Source organism: Eubalaena glacialis, chromosome 4 (assembly GCF_028564815.1).
Source record: "Eubalaena glacialis isolate mEubGla1 chromosome 4, mEubGla1.1.hap2.+ XY, whole genome shotgun sequence".
Taxonomy (NCBI): Eukaryota; Metazoa; Chordata; class Mammalia; order Artiodactyla; family Balaenidae; genus Eubalaena; species Eubalaena glacialis.
In genome coordinates, this window is record NC_083719.1 from 111,102,466 (window position 1) to 111,117,147 (window position 14,682).

General features: G+C 45.8%; 1 protein-coding gene across 1 annotated transcript; it reads left to right on the plus strand.

Annotated features, from left to right (window-relative positions):
- Positions 1–8,720: 8,720 nt before the first annotated feature.
- Positions 8,721–11,563, plus strand: SOWAHA (sosondowah ankyrin repeat domain family member A). The gene has a single exon (XM_061188155.1). The coding sequence runs from the start codon at positions 9,097–9,099 to the stop codon at positions 10,804–10,806; it is 1,710 nt and encodes a 569-aa protein (XP_061044138.1). The 5' UTR covers positions 8,721–9,096; the 3' UTR covers positions 10,807–11,563.
- The last annotated feature ends 3,119 nt before the right edge of the window (positions 11,564–14,682 follow it).

Genomic DNA, 14,682 nt, shown 5'->3' on the forward strand with positions numbered 1-14,682 from the left:
TGTCAAGGAATTTTTGCTCCCAAAATTTGATGTACACATCAGAACTCTCCAACACGCAGCTACAGCCATGGGTTTTAGTTGAGACGTGCCTAGGCCAGATCTTGTCATAGCCTTGGGTTATCTGAGACCTAGGGACCTGAGGAATGCTACTTCAGGATGGAATCTTCCATTCCAGTAATATTTGGATAAATGTCCCATGTCCTCCTACCCTTCTGTATTAGTTTTCTGGAGCTGCCATAACAAATTATCACGAACTGGGTAGCTTAAAACTGCAGAAATTTGTTCTCTCACAGCTCTGGAGACCAGAAGTCTAAAAATCAAGGTGTCGGGAATTCTCCAGTGGTCTGGTCCAGCGGTTAGGCCGCCACGCTTTCACTGCTGAGGGCACAGGTTCAGTCTCTGGTCGGGGAACTAAGATCCCACAAGCTGCGTGGCGTGGCCAAATAAAATAAAAAATAAATAAATAAATAAAATCAAGGTGTCATTAGTCTGTAGCCCCCCAAAGGCTCTAGGGGAGCCTTGACTTGACAATCCTTCCTTGACTCTTCCAGCTTCTGGGGGCTGCAGGCATTCCTTGGCTTCCTTGGTTGCATCACTCCAATCTCTGCTTCGGTCTTCACATAGCCTTCTCCTCTTCCGTGACTTCTGTCTCTTATAAGGACACTTGTCACTGGATTTAACACCTACCTGGATAATCCAGAATGTTCTCATCTTGGGATCCTTAATTTAACTACATCTGCGAAGACACTTTTTCCAAATACAGTCACATTCACAGGTTCTGGGATGTAGACATATCTTTGGGGCGGGGGGGTCCACTATCCAACCCACTACATCTTCTGAATGGAAAATAACAAAGAGGACATAGAATTTGTTAACTTTGAGATGTAAACAATTTGTCTTAATGGAGACATACACAATGTTCTTTAAAAATTTAGACTGAATAGTGAAAAACTACCACAGAGAAGCAGCAGCAAAAAAGCCCAATCCTAAACAACAACATGAACATGACTGTTTTTGTCTTCGCTGTCGCAGGCACACAGAAGGCTCTGTGCAGACTGAGGTCTTATTGTCTCTGCCCTGGAAACTTTCTAAGGCCCAGTATGTTGAGCTCCGAGGACATTAGGACATTGTGACATTTTGCCAAAAATTTTCCACTTAAAAAGGAAAGGATTATTTTGTCCAGGAAATTCTATCATCTCTGCCAAAGAAGAGAAGATGGAAGAGGAAGAAGAGAGGAAGGAACACGGCGCCATGTATGAAGAGCCAAGTTGCAGACTCCATCCTTTTTCCACTGAGGGAGAAACCCTCAATAGTTTGTGTTTCAGAGACTGGATGGGAAAGCAGAAGCTTTCCTCTGGCTGAGCGCCCCACGCTCCTCTGTATTTTTGTTCCTTGCTTTTGCTCCAGCCATTCTATGTGGAATTGAAGTCCTGCAGGGTCAGCATAGATGTTTCTGTTGTTTACTATGCTGTGCTCACCTCCATTTGATCAACATCTGAGAAGGTAACCAGAAGTTTACATTTAGAAAAGTCCAGGAAGGCAGACCTCTCCATGGCCTCACTCCTAGCTCCTGAAATTATGGGGCTATTGAACCACGGTAACCTGTTGTAACATATCCAAGCTGTTTACTGACACCATTTTTGAGAAGGAACAAAGTGATGAGAGTCACTACCACATGACAAATCGTTACTGTTTTGTCATTATCAGTAGTTATTGAACATATTGAATAACTACTGAATAGTTACTGTAGACAGTGCCCTCTAGCCCATTCTGAAAAAGAAAAATCAAAGCAATGAAAGTCACTATTAGTGACAAACTGTTGCCATTTTATCATTATTAATATTAATTGAACATAGAGCTATATCCTAACTGATGAGGACACAGCATCTTGCTCCTGGGAGCTTGAGCCATTGTGGGAATAGGTAGATGAAAAGAGACCTATATCATCCTTGTTTTCAGTTAGCGCTGCTAGTATTTTATTGACGCTTAATCAAATAAGTAAAACCAGTACTGCTGATGACTTCTTCCCCAGACCACACAGCCTCAGAGGTACAGTTCATCTTCCTGTTTCTTGCTCGTTGTTCAGTGTCACTAATTATTACTCTGAGGGCTGTTAATAAAACTGTTCAATATTTACTTAGCTGATAGTCTCAAAGTGGCAAGCAAGCAGATCTTCTGAGGACCCGGAACTAGCCCTTTACTGCCTGCCCACATCACCTCTTGCTGTTCCCTCTGTTACACAGACCTCAGCTAGACTCCTCCCCCCAACACATTCCCTCTAGAAGGGAGGGTCTCCATCAACATATAACTCTCAGTCTTTTCGTATAACTTACTTCAAATTATTGTATTTTGAGCTCTCTGGTAATGAGCTCTTAGAAACGTTGAATAGGAAGTTGGATAAGTTGATATCTAAGGATTCTTTCTCCCTTTACCCATGTTGCCACATGGAAGGCAAGATAAACACGGTATGCTAGTGCAACAAGAGTTTAGGGAAGAGTTGAGCTATTTCCACCTGTCCATCTCTAAAGCCAGATGCTGTTGGTAGATTTCACATATCCAAACATTTGGTGCTGTCATCTCCAAGCCCATCTGAATGGGTAACCATAATAGAATGGAAGGCCGGCCTCTGGGTTGCTGATTTGTCCACCCTGACCCAAGCAGGGACTCTACTTTACAATTAAGGAAATGTTTACAACAACATTTTGCAGGCCTCTCAAACTAAGCCGTCCTAATGTAGACATTGACCCAGGTGAAAGCCCCAAAAGGCCTCTCCGGGGGTTTAAAAATATATATAATTTTTTAAGTCAAAACTTGTCTATGAGAATAAAACAGGCCAAGAAGGGGTGACTAAAGGCAGCAAAGGGCATCCTCTTGTGCTACACCTGACCAGGACACAGGTCTCCAAGTCTTCACGGACCAAGTCTCCCGTTCCCTATCAAGAAACCAAGCGACAGTCTGAGGAGTCAGATAAGAAGCCTGAAAAATGAATCACAGATATGAAAACTCAGTTTATAACAGAGGCAAAGGATCTGACACTTGTCACCAAGATTTAGACATAAAGAAAGTCCCTTTGACCTCAGAGAGGACTGGCTTAACAAGTCACAGGCGTGAGAAAAAAGAGGCCCTCTTGCTTCCCCTGGGCTGGTAAGCAAGAACAAAACATGATTTGTTCCTGAAGTCAGGACTGCAAAAGCTTGATATCCGGACAAAGTCCCTTTACAGCCATTCTGGGTAGCCCATCCCCCTCTGTCCCTGGTGCTCCTGCCTGGTGGGGACCCAGACACTCCTCTTCCTTACAGGCATTGGTGAGCCTGCCAGGGGCAGAAGAGACACGCTGTGGTGGACTAAGCCTAATGGAAGGGGCCTATTCACACCACCATGACAGGGACAAGACAGTTGGAAACATAAAGCCTCCACTACGGCTCTCTATGGGGCTCAGGCATGGGGTTCAGAGCAGATTGTGGGTTGGAAGAGGCAATGCAATATAACATAACAATGTAACATAACATAATATAATACAGTTATGAAGGGTTTTAATTTTATATATTTTTTTAAACGTGCCTTTAAAAATGCAAAGGGCCGTCTTCCCTGACCTCCTCCAAATTTAAGTTACTGAGATAGGAAAAAAATGTCCTTGTTGCTTTCTCCCATGTTCAAAACACATTATAGAATTTTACCCTTGCTATAAATATACATTTTACGTTTGATTTTCCTAATGTTTACTGGCAAACTTCTGGGTCACTGGAAGAATTGATTCGATGGCCTCACTGGCAGCAAGGCACCAAAATTTAAAAGCAGCCTGGGGAACTGGATGTCATTGGCATCCTCATCCTAATGTCTCCTCAAACTATAAACTAATCATTTAAAATATTAAAGCAGAGTACGTTCAGATGCACAAGTATAAAGGTTTAAGCTAGATTTTTATTTGACGACTTCTTCCCTACTTTATATATTAAACATACAGAACATCAGTTTTAAGTACTGGTGATCCAATTTTGCACAGTGAATGAGCATGAGCTTTGGAATCAGACAGGCTGGGGTTCGAGTTTGGGCTCAGCCAATTATTAACTGTGACCTTGGGCACACTTCTTTGTATAGCTCAGAGCCTGAAGCCTGTTAAGCATTGTCAGTAAACTTTGCTTGTACCAGCAATTCAGTACAAGCAAAGTATTTAATCTCTTGCCTATTCTTAGTGATCATAGTCAGAAGGAGCTCAAACCACAAAAATCAATAATGATCTTTAACAGGGGAATCTTCTCCCTCCTCCCCTTGGGGAGAGGGGGCAGTAACAAAATTCCAAGTTCATTGAGGCTCCACTACCTATGAGATCATGGAAATGATTTTTCCAAGGGACCCAAAAATTTGTCCTGAAAAAGCTAAGAAAATAAAATATAAAAAGTAGCTATTGACATGAAAATGGCAACGAAGGAAATGTGACTTTAAAAATGAAAACAGGCAATATAATGCAAGTTCTCCTCCTGAAACTTCTTTGTCACCCATCCCTGTCTTTCTGCCCTAGCTGGATGACCCTCACCATCTCTCACAGGGACCCTGTCATCAACTCTCCAGAGCCCCCTCCTCCACCCATTCACCACATCAGCACTGGTTACAACAGGCTAAGGGAGCATCGGTTATGGAACAATTAGTGGTCTAATTCTATCTGTGTAGAACGGTATATATGGCTGTTTATATATCTATGGATGTAAATAGAAAACCTCAGAGAATAAACCAAAAAATATTAAGAGTGGTTCTAACATGTGATCTGTTCTTTCCATATTTTGGAAACTACTGAGAATTGGGAAAACATCATTATTAATGTTATAATCAGGAAATAATTAAAGCTACTTTTTAAAAAGAAAAAAGAAGAAAGGTTTCCATGGCATTCTACTACAAACAGGATAAAGTCCAAACTAGCATATAAGGTCCTCCATCCATGACCCCAGATTACTTTTCAAACATTATCTTCTTCTGTGTCTCTGACACATACCCTAAATAGAAAACACACTAGACACTCTTTACCCTGAATTCAGCCTTCACAGTCCAACTTCCAAGCCCTCCCCTGTCTTGTTCTCACAGCCTGTCTCTTGAAGGTTTTCCCAGGTGCCTCTCTTAGAATCTACCTGCTAGAAGCACAAAGAGCATTCATTTCATTTGGACATGTAACACAATTAGTTGTGTTTTTCTCTCCACTAAGCAGTAAGCTGTTCAAAGGAAGGTTGTGTCTTCTTCCCAGAAGACTTGGCTCACTGCCTTGCACCCAAAGATAACCAATAGATGTTCATTGAAATAAATTACAGAAGAGTGAAGCGGATGATACAACTGGGACAGTTGCAGAAGACTTGACCGAGGTGGGATTTGAGCTGGGTTTAAAGAAGGGGTAATATTTAAAGAGAAATGATAGCTGATTACATTTATAATTCTATGGTAAAAACACAAGGACTTTTCCCAAGGACATTGTTGTCATTCTGTTGTAGACTGCTTGATGCTACAGGGTAAACTGATGCTAAAAGTTCTTTAAAAGGGAGATGTACCTTCGTATTTTTCACTTATAGTCTTAAGCTAAAAGGATACAATATTTGCAATTAAAAACTAGTTGTCTAAAAATGAAATGTCATCAGAAAACAAAATTAAAGGACAAACGACAAAATGGGAAAATATTTACAACATATATAATAAAGGGTTAATAACTACATATCAACAAGAAAATACGGGTAAATGGGGAAAAGGGCAAGTCACAAAAGAACAAATCAAAGACAATAAATACGAGGGGAAAAGTTTAACTTCATTAGTAATAAAATAAATGGAAATTAGAATGAGATACAAATTTTTTGACTTTCAAAATGACAAACGAAAAGATACTACTCAATGTCAGTGAGGGAAAGACAAGGGAATTTCATGGGGCTGTAACTTTTCTGGAAAACAACTTAGCGAAAAGTTTCCAAGAGTTTTAAAAATAATTAATTCCCTTTGACCTAGTAATTCTACTTGTAGGATTCTATCCTAAGGAATTAATCAGAAATGTGCACAAAGTTTTATATATAAGCAACACCATCCATAAGAATTAAAAACCAGAAACAATGTAGACTATTAAATGTAAGAAAACAATTAAAGTATATTACTATATATACGTGATGCTGTCATTAAAAAAATCATATATTTTTTAAAGAATAGTTACTGTCATTAGGGCAAATGCTCACAATATAGTATAAAACGAGGTTGCAAAGAAGATTAAATTGAATGCATTCTGGAAACAGAACTGAAGACAGAAATTGGGCTTCCCTGCTGGTGCAGTGGTTAAGAATCCGCCTGCCAATGCAGGGCACAAGGGTTCGAGCCCTGGTCCAGGAAGATCCCACATGCCGTGGAGCAACAAAGCCCGTGTGCCACAACTACTGAGCCTGCGCTCTACAGCCCATGAGCCACAACTACTGAGCCCGCACCACATCTACCGAAGCCCACGCGCCTAGAGCCTGTGCTCTGCAACCAGAGAAGCCACCACAATGAGAAGCCTGCACACCACAACGAAGAGTAGCCCCCGCTCACTGCAGCTAGAGAAAACCCTTGAGTAGCAATGAAGACCCAACGCAGCCAAAAAAAAAAAAAAAAGACAGAAATTACCTCTGGGAAATGGGATTGGGGAGAGGCGGACCTTTCACATGTTCTCTCTCTCTTTTTGTTTTTTAATATAAATTTATTTATTTTTATTTTTGGCTGCTTTTGGTCTTTGTTGCTGCCCGCGGGCTTTTCTCTAGTTGCGGCGAGCGGGGGCTACTCTTCGTTGCGGTGCGCGGGCTTCTCGTTGGGTGGCTTCTCTTGTTGCAAAGCACGGGCTCTAGGCGCGCGGGCTTCAGTAGTTGCGGCTCGCGGGCTCTAGAGCGCAGGCTCAGTAGTTGTGGCACACGGGCTTAGTTGCTCCACGGCATGTGGGATCTTCCCCGAGCAGGGCTCAAACCCGTGTCCCCTGCATTGGCAGGCAGATTCTTAACCACTGAGTCACGAGGGAAGATCGTTCTCTCTCTTTTTTTTTTTCAATGACTAAGAATAATAGTAGTGGCTATACTACTACCAATAATTTGAATGTTTACTGTGGGCCAAGCATTGTTCTAAGTGCTTTATGTTTACTTTCTCACAGAATCCTCACAACAACTTGTTGAGGTAAGTGTAATTATTGTCATTCTCCCCCTTCACAGATAAGAAAATTGAGGCACGGAGAGGTCAAGCAAGTAGCTCAATGTAGAGCTAACGCTCAAGTGTGGCATTTTGGGTGGGATGAATTGGGAGATTGGGATTGACATATATACACTACTGATACTATGCATAAACTAGATAACTAATGAGAACCTATTGTGTAGCACAGGGAACTCTACTCAGTGCTCTGTGGTGACCTAAATGGGAAGAAAATCCAGAAAAGTCTTGCTCTCTTTAAGTACTACGGTGCCTCTGATTATATATTTGTAGTACTGTGTTTGTAAATTAAGAAATTGATCCCACCTTTGCCCTGGCTGGTCCCTCTGCTGAAAAAGCTTCTTCTCCTACGTAGCTACCTAAGTCCCTGATCTCTTCAAGTCCTTGCTTAATTGTGGCCTTCACAGTGAGTCCTACCCCCTAAACACAGGGTTCAAACTTGCAACCTGCCCCTCTATTTTACTCTGCTTTATTTTTTCCATAGTATTTCTCTAGCATATTATACAATTTTCAGATTACCATATCACTTCTCTTTGTCCCTCCCCACCTTCCCCCCAGCCCGCTACGGGAGCTCCATTAGGTCAGGGGTTTTTATCTGTCTTGCTAATCGATGTATCACAGTCTGAAAAAGTACTGGCACAAACTAGGTGAGCAACAAATACTTGTGGAGTAAGTGAACTTTTAAAAACATAGCATGGTGGCTTCCCTGGTGGCGCAGTGGTTGAGAGTCTGCCTGCCGGTGCAGGGGACACGGGTTCGAGCCCTGGTCTGGGAGGATCCCGCATGCCGCGGAGCGGCTGGGCCCGTGGGCCACAATTGCTGAGCCTGCGCGTCTGGAGCCTGTGCTCCGCAACGGGAGAGGCCGCGATAGTGGGGGGCCCGCGCACCGCGATGAAGAGTGGCCCCCGCTTGCCACAACTAGAGAAGGCCCTTGCACAGAGACGAAGACCCAACACAGCCATTAATTAATTAATTAATTAATTAATTAAAAAAAAAAACATAGCATGATTCCAATTTTACTTTCATATTTTAAAGCATAAACATGTATATGCATGTGTATGGGGGAGGGAGAAGAAAAGTAGTCAAAATGTTAATGGTGATTTCAAGTGATATTTTTCCTTCTTTATGTTTTCCTGTGTTTTTATTCCCCAAACTCAATGTGAAAATGTATTATTTTATCATAAGAAAATTCTAAACCTCGGGTGACATGCATTGCCACGCACAGCAAATTGTCTTTACTGCAAGTTGCATGAAGCCGTTTTCCTATGTGAAACGCAATCAACAATTCAAGAGGTATTGATGATCTTTAAATAAATTATTGCTTTTAAGCAATCGCCCGGTATTTTGTGGTGGTTAAATATTTCTGAAAGGAATAAAAATCCTTGCCTCGCCGGTCGACCGCGGCATCCCTGGGGAACACACCCACCTAGCAACCCGGAGCCGAGCCTGGCACTGCGCCTTTAATTCCCGAGTTGGGAGGGGCGGTGGAGAATTTCCGCTCCCCCACTCCCACCGCGTCCCTGGTGGCAGCTGTCACCGGTAAGGCGAGCACCGCGCACGGGGGATGGAGCCCAGCGCCCATTGGACAGAATATAAAGGCAGAAACCTACCCCCGAAGACTGGGAGCCCCGCGGGGCGGCGGCGGGGGGCGCGCGCCGCGGCCCCCGGCTCCTTTTTCCAGGAGACTGCCGGGCCCCGCGGCGCAGGCATGACCGAGGTCCGGCGTCAGGGACACGCCCGTTACGCCTCGTTGAAAACGATCAGGTGAGCCTGGCCGAGGCGGACGTGACTCCCGGAACCCCGGCTCCAGTGCGTCCCAGCTGGCGCCGCGACGTCCACCTGCCCAGAAACCGGGAACAGCTGGTCGGTGAGAGGGGGAGGCCCCGCCTCCCCTGCGGGACCGGACTGACCATGGCGCTGGCCGCGGCCGCAGCCGCTGCGGCCGCCGGCGTGAGCCAGGCGGCAGTGCTGGGCTTTCTGCAGGAGAACGGCGGAAAGGTGCGCAACTCTGAGCTGCTGAGCCGCTTCAAGCCGCTGCTGGATGCCGGCGACCCACGCGGCCGCGCCGCCCGCAGGGACCGTTTCAAGCAGTTTGTCAACGACGTGGCTGTGGTGAAGGAGCTCGACGGCGTCAAATTTGTGGTGCTGAGGAAGAAGCCGCGGCCCCGGGAGGGACCAGAGCCCCTTCCCTCCTGCTTCCCGAGCACCCCGGGGTCATCAGCCCCGCCGTCGAAGATCACCTCCGTCTCACAGGGGGAAACCGCTGCTTCGGGGGCTCCATCCTTGGCCTCGGCGCAGAGGGCGGTAGAACCACCTGAGGACCCGGCTCCGCCATCAGAGCCACAGGACACCCCCGGGGCTCCGGCCTCTGAGCCCACTCAGCTGACTAAGGGGCTGCTGTTAGTCCCAGCCCGGCAGTCAGGGATGCCCTCGGACCCCCAGATTACAGCCTTTGAGCTGGCCCAGCCCTCCGAGGGACTCTCTGCAGACGTGGCCCCACCGTCCATGGCACCGTCGGAGGCAGCTTTGCCCCATGCAGAACCGCCAGACCCGGAACCTGCGCCTGGGCTTTCAAAAGGGCCGCCACCACCCCCTCCGCGCGCGCTGCCGCAAAAGCCCTGCATGCTGCCGGTGCGCTGCGTCCCGGGCCCCGCGGCGCTCCGGATCCGGGCGGAGGAGCAGGGCCTGCGTCGGCAGCTGTCGGAGGAGCCCAGCCCACGGAGCTCCCCTCTGCTGCTGCGGCGGCTCTCAGTAGAGGAGTCCGGCCTGGGCCTCAGCCTGGGCCCCGGCCGCTCCCCGCACCTGAGGCGCCTGTCGCGCACCGGCCCTCGCCTGCTGAGCCCCGACACCGAGGAGGTGCCCGCCGCACCGCCGCCGTCCGCCGTACCCCTGGAGCCGGCCGAACACGAGTGGCTAGTGCGGGCTGCCGGGGGCCGTTGGACCCACCAGCTGCACGGGCTGCTGCTGCGCGACCTCGGCCTGGCGGCCAAACGCGACTTCATGTCTGGTTTCACGGCCCTGCATTGGGCCGCCAAGAGTGGCGACCTCGAGATGGTGCAGCAGCTGGTGGATATCGCGCGGCGTGGAGGCGCGCGGGTCGACGTGAACGCGCGCTCACACGGTGGCTACACGCCGCTGCACCTGGCGGCTCTGCATGGCCACGAGGATGCAGCGGTGCTGCTGGTGGTCCGATTAGGTGCGCAGGTGCACGTGCGTGACCACAGCGGGAGGCGCGCTTACCAGTACCTGCCGTCCGGCGCCTCGTACGCTCTGCGCCGCCTACTTGGCGACCCCGGCCTGCGAAGCTCTACCGAGCCCGATGCGACCGGTGGTGGTAGTGGCAGTTTGGCGGCCCGGCGCCCGGTGCAGGTGGCCGCCACCATCCTCAGTTCCACCACCAGCGCGTTTCTGGGCGTCCTGGCCGACGACCTGATGCTCCAGGATCTGGCTCGAGGCATGAGGAAGTCGGGCTCCTTAAGCAAATTCTTGGGTGCCTCGCCCATGGCTCCTCGCAAAAAGACAAAAACCCGCAGTAGTCTGCAGGTCTTCTCAGAAATCTCCCGTCGACCCACTCCGGGGCCCTTGGCTGGTCTAGTGCCCAGCCTACCCCCAGCAACCTGACGGTTCCCGAGGCTACGGCTTAGTTGCTCTAATCGGGCCTGCCTCTCACAGTCTAAGCCTGCCCAAGACGGCGGTCCGACACCTTCGGCTCCATCTTGTTTCCAACTTTGTCCACTGCAGCCTGTTTTACCCAAGTGGGCCTACGCCTCCAGCTTCTGTCTGAAGCTTGATCTTTCTCCAGAGATGGGATTCAAGATCTCAGTGAGAGCCTCCTATGAAGAACTACAGAAGTCAGGATTGAACTTTAGAGGAAATTTGAAATTTAGTATCAAAGGTTAAGGGGCAGCAGCTGGTCTGGCCCCTGAATGATTTAACCCGATGCCACTGCATCTATATACTCCCAAGCCAGAATTAGAGCTTTGTGTGATGATGGATTGTCAGCTTTAAGATATGTAGTGCTTTTGTAATTTGATGCTTTTATCCTGTTTTTAAATTGAAATGAGGTAAAACAACTTTCATAAAAAAACCTTTTGAAAGTATATTTTTCCAAAATGCTCAGACATTTTCAATCTTTTGCTAAATATTTTGGAATTCTATTAAAAAAAAAAAAAGATGATCAAGATCTAAAGGAAATTAGTCCCAACCAACAAAACCCTTGAATGGTTATCTACCTCATTTTAGGCAATCAAGATTCCAGAGACTCTTGAACACAGAATGTGACCATTGTGAATGTAATTAATTTCAGTTGTACTGAGAATGCTAAATATTAGAAAACAAGTACATCTTAGGAGTAAAAGTGATTTAACAATGAGAGAAAAGAGACACTTTGGCAAATACTTTTAATTTGTGGTTGTCTTTATGGTGAAATATAAACGTCTGTCTTTGGCACTGGTGTCTGGCTACTTTGATATGGCATGAATATTTAATTTTTTAAAGTGTGATTTATTTGTGAATTGCACCATTGTGCCATATTTCTGAATCTGTGGCTTTCAAATCCGGCTGAGCCTTTCAGTGCAGTAGGTGAACATTCAAAGAAAAAAATGTCATAGCATAACACTAGAAAAATCACTGGTTAAATAGTAACAGATACAATTAAGGAGCAACTATTTTATATGAAAGTTCCGTACAAGCAAAAGGTATGTGATATCCATTTTAAGAAGCCATCTGAAAGCAAACAACTTATTCCAAAATAGCAAATGCAGAATCTCCTTGCTCAGTGACCTTAGAGAGGGGTGGCTTGATTCATCTGTATCTTTGCTCCTATTTGTAATTGAGAAGGTTTTAAGTATTGCCAAGATTTCTCAGGTTCAACACAGTGTAATTAAAATGGCTCTTTTGCCATTTTAAAGATGTGGAATCTATTTGTTCAACCAACCTTTTTATATCATATTGTAATAATGCTCTGCTTTTGCAAATTGGGTTTGCATGTCATTAGTTATACCAAATAGTTTTTGTGGCACAGGGTACTGGGGCTCCCCTCCCATATATGTATCAGTGAGGCCTCTGAAATTATTTAAGGCAGTCTTTCATGGAATGTTCTGATTTAAGCAATGAAATAAAGTCTCCCATTTTGTTCCTGCTTGTGTGATGATGTACTTCCCTTAAACATTCTACAGCACTTGCTACTGTATTTTGCTTTTCTTTTCACTTCTTTTCTCCTCATCCTTCTGCCTCCTTCAAGCATTCTACTATTGAAAGAATTTGGATTTCTCTGCAAAATAAAGGAGTCAACCAAACATGGATATGGTAGCCAAAAACTGTAGGTAAATGTAGGCCCGGATATGACCTCTCCCACCTTCCTTGCTTGGAACTCTAGCTAAGCTGCATAAATTATTTCAAAATGAAAATTAAACCTTCTCCCCCCCACAAAAAAAAAAAAAAAAAGACAGGAGGTAATAACTAAAGCAATCTCAGTAGCTGAAGGTCTAGGACAGGATAAAATATTAGAGATTTTTCATGGTAAAAGAGAGGCTTGACTGAGACGGGTAACAAAGGTCACACACACAGGGATGACCAGCTTTGAGAAAGACAAAATGTAAACCCGCAAAGTAGTGATAACAATAACTAATGTTTATGGCACACTTAAATCAGAGGAGGGTTCTTGAACCGCCAGAAGAATCTTTGTGTTTCAGAAGGGTGTGCTGCAAGCCTGCCCAGTGAAATAAAAACATTTGGCAAGAGTTTAAGATCAATAAGCCTAAAGTTCAGGTGTTAGAAACCACTGCTTTTTCCTTGCAGGCTAAAACTTTCTGAAACTGTAAGTCAGTAGGAAATTACAGTTGATATGCATATGGAAAGTTTTCAAGAACAGTATCTGACTAACAGGAGGTACACCTGTGGAAGGATATTTCCAACAACTGACAAAAAAATAGTTGTTCATTGGTTAAGGTAATTTACCTGGTTAAAATTATCACAGGGAACAGAATCACTCCTCTTAATGGGGCAAGAGTTAATCGCTGATGTAGATGTGTATGAGTCATGTCCACAGCAAGCTTTTTATTTTTATTTTTATTCTTTGGCTGCACCAGGTCTTTGTTACTGCACGCGGCCTTTCTCTAGTTGCAGTGAGCGGGGGCTACTTTTTCATTGCGGTGCGTGGGCTTCTCATTGCAGTGGCTTCTCTTGTTGAGGAGCATGGGCTCTAGGCGCGCAGGCTTCGGTAGTTGTGGCTCGCGGGCTCTAGGCATGCAGGCTTCCGTAGTTGTGGCGCACGGGCTTAGCTGCTCCGGGGCATGTGGGATCTTCCTGGACCAGGGCTCGAACCCGTGTCCCCTGCATTGGCCAGCGGATTCTTAACCACTGCGCCACCAGGGAAGCCCCCACAGCAAGCTTTTTAATACAATTGTACATTTCCTCTAAGGAGGATGGAAGCTGTTCTTTTTTAAAAAATATTTATTTTGGCTGCACTGGGTCTTAGTTGTGGCACGCGGGATCTTTAGTTGCGGCATGCAGACTCTCAGTTGCAGCCTGCATGTGGGATCTAGCTCCCCAACCAGGGATCGAACCTGGGCCCCCTGCATTGGGAGCGTGGAGTCTTACCCACTGGACCACCAGGGGAGTCCCTGGAGGTTGTTCTTGAGCACATGTTACTAACCTAATAGAGACCAGGGTATGGGTAACACATATATGACCTGTGTTTACTAAGTCCCAGGCACAGTTGTAAACACTTTGCAGGTATTAACTACCACCTTACAAGGTATGCACTGTTAGTATCTTGATTTTTAAAGTGAGGAAACTGAAGCTTAGAGAAGCTGTAAGTAACTTGTACAGGCCTCACAGCTAGTAACTCTCACAGTCAGGATGGCATCCTGTTGCTCTTTTCCATTACAGTATCCAGTTGCAGAAAAGCAAGGTGGTCTCATCTCAGCTCTTTATTCATTTAGTGACCTTAGGCAAGTCACCCAAGTCTCCAAGCTCCATCTCCCTCTCTGTGGAACTGGCAGTACATATCCTACAGGCTGTGGGGAGGAAGGAACACAGGGAATGAGTAGGTAAAGTCGTCTGTGAACTGCAACACCATCCTGAAATATTACCAGGAGTGCCGAGTTGGTCCCAAAGGGATATCTGGCTGCATTCCAAAACCAAATATCTCTGATTCGTGACGTTGTTCTACATGATCACCATTCTTTTACCATGTTAGTATTTGTATATATAAACAACAACATTGACTCTACTAGGAAAAATGTTTCCCCACAAAAGGGAAATATCGCTTTATTTAAAATATCACAATGCCTTTCTTAATGCACATTCCTCTAGCATCCCTGCCCCCAACTTCCAGTCCTAAACAAGCAGTCATTCAGCCTTATGGACTGAAAGCACCCCTCCACACACGGTTTTAAAGCTGGGCCTACCCCGGACCCATATTTCCCCCCTTTTCTTTGCCTTTTCCTGGAAGAAATTATTTGACCTTTTAAAATGGTTTAATAAATAGACTCT

Coding starts and splice junctions, on each gene's coding strand:
- SOWAHA (XM_061188155.1), top strand. CDS start 9,097: ATGGCGCTGGCCGCGGCCGCAGCCGCTGCGGCCGCCGGCGTGAGCCAG.